The 4,558-nt window shown below is 47.8% G+C and overlaps 3 protein-coding genes across 3 annotated transcripts; 1 reads left to right on the forward strand and 2 right to left on the reverse strand.

Annotated features, from left to right (window-relative positions):
• Window positions 1-1,107: 1,107 nt before the first annotated feature.
• On the forward strand, window positions 1,108-1,743 carry COCVIDRAFT_21370 (hypothetical protein; the record flags this gene model as incomplete). The annotated part of the gene is made up of 1 exon (XM_014694556.1): window positions 1,108-1,743. One exon carries the CDS (start codon window positions 1,108-1,110, stop codon window positions 1,741-1,743), a length of 636 nt encoding a protein of 211 aa, XP_014550042.1.
• Window positions 1,744-2,529: 786 nt separating this feature from the next.
• On the reverse strand, window positions 2,530-2,811 carry COCVIDRAFT_116682 (hypothetical protein; the record flags this gene model as incomplete). Its single annotated transcript, XM_014694557.1, has 1 exon — window positions 2,530-2,811. One exon carries the CDS (start codon window positions 2,809-2,811, stop codon window positions 2,530-2,532), a length of 282 nt encoding a protein of 93 aa, XP_014550043.1.
• Window positions 2,812-3,195: 384 nt separating this feature from the next.
• Window positions 3,196-3,477, reverse strand: COCVIDRAFT_63365 (hypothetical protein; the record flags this gene model as incomplete). Its single annotated transcript, XM_014694558.1, has 1 exon — window positions 3,196-3,477. A coding segment is annotated over one exon (282 nt), but the record flags the coding sequence as incomplete, so codon positions are not given.
• Window positions 3,478-4,558: the final 1,081 nt, after the last annotated feature.

Raw genomic sequence — 4,558 nt, forward strand, 5'->3', positions numbered from 1 at the left:
TTAATGTCCCTCCCTGTGTCACGCAAATCCCCCCGTGCCGCAAGAAAAGAGGGGTAATTCATCCTTAGAAAGCAATGTTTCTATCCACGCGTTGTTTTTATACTGTTTTCATAGATACTTATGTTTTCTACCTTCTTCTATAGGCGTAGGCACCTCTCCTTACAAAAATTACACTATTGTTGTTGCATCCGCGTTGATGCAAAAAGACGCCTTTTCTAGAGACAAGCAATGGCACCGCTGCAGATAGCCTCCATCAAGCTCTAATACAACCCCATACTGATAAATATAGCTTTATACACTGAGGCAACCTTCAGCTATGCTGAGGAGCCAATCCCAATCTTTGGTGTGGTGTGGCGCCCATTTTCATGCGTGATCGCCACCCCTGTTGGTACTTCTGCGGCGATCAGCTTCCGCATATGGCTAGTTAAAGTCCATTTACGGCGTAATTTTCTCCGCGCCAAGCTTGTGGCTTCGAAGCCTTGTGGCTGTGTAAACCGGAATCCTGTCAGCAAGTTGAAGATCACGTGGTAGTCAGCGTTGGCTTTATAAAACAATCTCTCTTGTATTATAATAGCGCCTCATTAGTCTGATAACTAGGATAGACCCAAATTCCGTAGTTGCCAATCGGTCAATATGTAACAAACGTTATGTAATCAACTATATTTTTGCAACAGGTGTAATCCATAACGGTCCTATGCCTGGCTGACGCAGCCTAGGCATAGTGTTAGTTAGCACCGGACCGTCAGCCTCTTCACCTTCTCCTTGCAGATTCGCACCCGCATAAGAAGTCAGCAGCAGAACTATTGGTGTGATTGGTTAATCTTCGATTTCCTGATGAATGGACTTTTGGAACGCTGCCTATAGGGGTGAAGCCGTAATCGCTAATGACAGTATTCTCACGCCCCGAGATATTTTTATGTAAGCACTACAAAAACATATATTTATATATGAAGTGAATTTACGGCAGCTGTTTTGATAGGTTATGGGTGGAGTCTAAGGCCTCTGCAATTACTTATAACATCCTTGGCTCAGCTCTTCATCTTCTTTCCACGAGTATAGGGTGGTCAGACTGAGCACGACCTAATCTGGCCCGATCAGAACGCTGATATGAATATTCTCTCGCAGAAGGACGTGACCTGTACACAAACATTGGCCTCTGATGGTGATCATAAATTAAAATTATCCGATATCTCACATAGTGATTTGGAGCCAGAGGTCATCCAAAAAATCCTCATCGCGCTTCTGCGGGAGGCTAAAAAACAATCTGGAGCGGTTGTTCCTGATCGAGAAAAGACTATAGTCTCTTGCAAAGGGGTTGTCTATGGCATTGTATGGGAGCCCTTCACCGGCGGAGTTTTCGATAGGGCACGACCGAAGAGTGCCTTGGACGCTACTCTGTACAGATGTCTGTTGTCTATGAAACATTCGACAATATATCGACGTACCCGGATATCGCGTAGCACGGAGGAACCGCTGGTTTCTCAGTCATCATTCTCCCGCCAAGACATCGCATCATCATATGAAGCGCTTGCAGGAGAATCACTGAGAGACATAATCCAAGGAATCCGCAGAATAAGAATACAGAATTTCCTAGTTGAAGAGACCGAGTTTGACAATGCAGAGGAAAAACGATTAAGGAAGGAGAAGCAGAGGAATGCAAAGCGAAAACGAACTAACAATGACGGTGCAGCTGGAGAGGACCAACAGAAGAAGAGAACTAAACGAAAGAAGACTGATGGTTAACAGGCTATACGCATACCTAGTATGTGATGCTACGTGAATCGGCCCCCGAAACACGCCAAAATAGGGTTAGCGTTAGGGTTACGACGGCAAAAGTTGCGTGGGCCACAGGAACAGGACAGGGTCTTGGTGGAGGGCAACTGGTGCTCTCACTCAACTCCCTCCGCCTCTCACCCCCTTCTTAGCCTTGCTCCCCTCCCCATCGAGTCGTATTTGTATAATACGCTTCTCTGCGTACTTGAGTTATTAATAGCTATAAGCGTTCTCTATCTATAGAGCTACCCATCTGGGACAGTCGCATCCAGAACGCAGAGAGCAGCATGGCAGTAGTCTCGGTAGACAACGGCGATGATGTTTTCTGCTTTTTAGCTGGTTTTGGCGTTCTTGTTTGCAGGTAGTATGGCAGCAGCTTAGTAAATATAACTAATTAATTACTTAGTTAGTTACCAATCCATCAATACATTTTTGCAACAGGTGCCTTCCATAACAGTCCTGTGCCTGGCTGACGCAGCCCAGGCATGGTGTCAGTCAGCACCAGAGCGTCAGCCTCTTCACCTTCTCCTTGCAGGTTCGCACCTGCTATGTCTATCACCTCTTCTACCGGTGCTTTAGCAGAACTCTTAGGCTTGCGTCCTCTTTTCTTAGGAACCTTGGCAGCTGACGCTTTCTCCTCTTTCTCAGCACGCTTGGCTCGTGCCTCTTCAAGGTCCTCGAAGCTCATCACCTTCGCCTTCCCTAAGACAAGAGACCTGGTCGATCGCCGAATGTTAGCCTCCTTATTAGCATTTGTCAAGAATGCATTTTGATCTTGAAGGAGCGTTTGTTTTGCAAGGGATATCTTCGCTGCACTCGCGAGCTTCTGTACGTACTTTTGCAGGCGTTGTGTGCTCTGCTCGTCCCTGCATGCGCATCCTGTTTGATTAAGTTATGTAGAGACATTACAGCCTCTGTGGTTACTGGTGTTACAGGCGTTACAGGGGTTACAGGAGTTACAGGTACTTGCACTGCTTGTTGGTCTTGTGGATAAGCAAGCACGCCTGGAGCAGCTATCTCAGAAGGCGGTTTTGGCATCTTTCGAAGGACTCTCTCTGGGTTAAATGGGAACAAACCACTCGCGGCCCATGCGGCAGTGATATTCCTCTTGGTTATTGCCGTTTCCCTAGCAGGCTTATACACAGAAGTAAAGTGCTCCTTGCTAACAGCTTCTAGTCCTCCTCGACAGAGCCGCTCTACCTCGTCACGATAGGCGGTCTTAAGAGGGCCGAAGACCCCAACATCACAGGGCTGTAGCTTATGTGAGGTATGAGACGGCAGGCGGCACATAGTAATGTTGCTTGCGAAGCAAAACTCTAGGATCTCTAGAGTCTCATGCGTTCCAAAACCATCGCAAATTAGGACCCGGGGCTTTCCGTGAGCTCGTTCACTTGTTTGAGGATCGAATACACGGGTAAGCCACTCCAGGCTGATCTTTGAGTCGTTGTATCCGTTCTCGGAGTGTCCATAATGCCAGCCAGGAGTTGGGAAGGTAGTCCAATTACCTCTATGGGTCGAAGCCGGCCAGATAATGAGTGGCAGCAGTGACCTGCCATCAGCACTAATGCACTCAATAGCGGTTACCTGGGTGCGCTTGACGCCTGCTCCTCTGTAGTCACGGAGGTCGTCTTTGCTTACCAGGACTTTTACAGAGCCAAGCATGTTCAGCATGACGCCCGTCTCATCCATATTATACACGTTCTCAGGCCGTACCCTCGGGTCCTGCAAAACTCCCTTGATTACCTCAAACCAGTGTGTAACCTTAGTATAGATATTCCGTTCATGTCGTTGCCAGTCTATTGCCTTCACCTTCCTCCCTTTCAGTCTAGGGTTGCGTTTCTCAAAGGACCGAGCCCAGTTCTTGCCTGGGGGCTTGACAGGTTTGCCGGTCGTCGTCGTCCGTCGGCGTGCGAGACTAAAGGCTAACGAGGGTACATACTTGATTCGGACGGGCTGCCCAAGTTCAGACATCAGTAAAAGATACGCGACAAGGGCTTTCTCTTCATCTGGGGTGAGATATTGCTGGCCTTGGGCCTTCTCCCGTAGAGAAGGTCGTCCACGCCTGCGGTAGTACCGAGTATGATACGGAATAGCATCCTCCTGCAATGGGGAAGTCCTAGTTGTTGGAGCACTAAATGGAATAGCTTCTGTCAACATTTGCCTTGATTGGGCCATGTCTACGATTGTGTTGTTGTGAATACTGCCACTGAGGCCACCACGACAGACCCCCCCCCCCCCCCCTACAACACCGCCTAGAAGACAAAGACACTCGCTCTGATGCCAGAAATAGATTAGCACGTGATTAGATAGATGCTTCGAGAACCGGACGCCACACTTTGGCCCGAATGAGCCTAGTATGAACTGCTGCGCTATCCACGTAAGCACACGAAAGTTACACGCTAACGGAACAAGATCACGGCTAGAACTCGGACGATTCCGGAATATAACTTATTTAAAGAGAAGATATAGAATAAATGTAGAGATATTTTCTTCTATAGAAGCCCTATCGTTTAATACACTTAATATGTAGAAATGTTCTATGTATCCTGCTATGACAGGGGTGTGGAGCCTATCAGCCCTAGACTGGCCGATACGGAATGGGCGACGACAGGACCAAACACGCTGTAATATTTCCAACCGCCCTTCTAAGTTTGTAGAAAATAGGCTTAAGAATGAGTTTTTGGTTATCGCGGTGCAATACTAGCGATAGGGCGGGTTCCGAGATACTAAAATCGCAGGCTGTTTGCGGTACGGGGGGATTTGCGTGACATAGGGGGAGATGTTA

The sequence above is a fragment of the Bipolaris victoriae genome (genome assembly GCF_000527765.1).
Source record: "Bipolaris victoriae FI3 unplaced genomic scaffold scaffold_313, whole genome shotgun sequence".
NCBI lineage: Eukaryota > Fungi > Ascomycota > Dothideomycetes > Pleosporales > Pleosporaceae > Bipolaris > Bipolaris victoriae.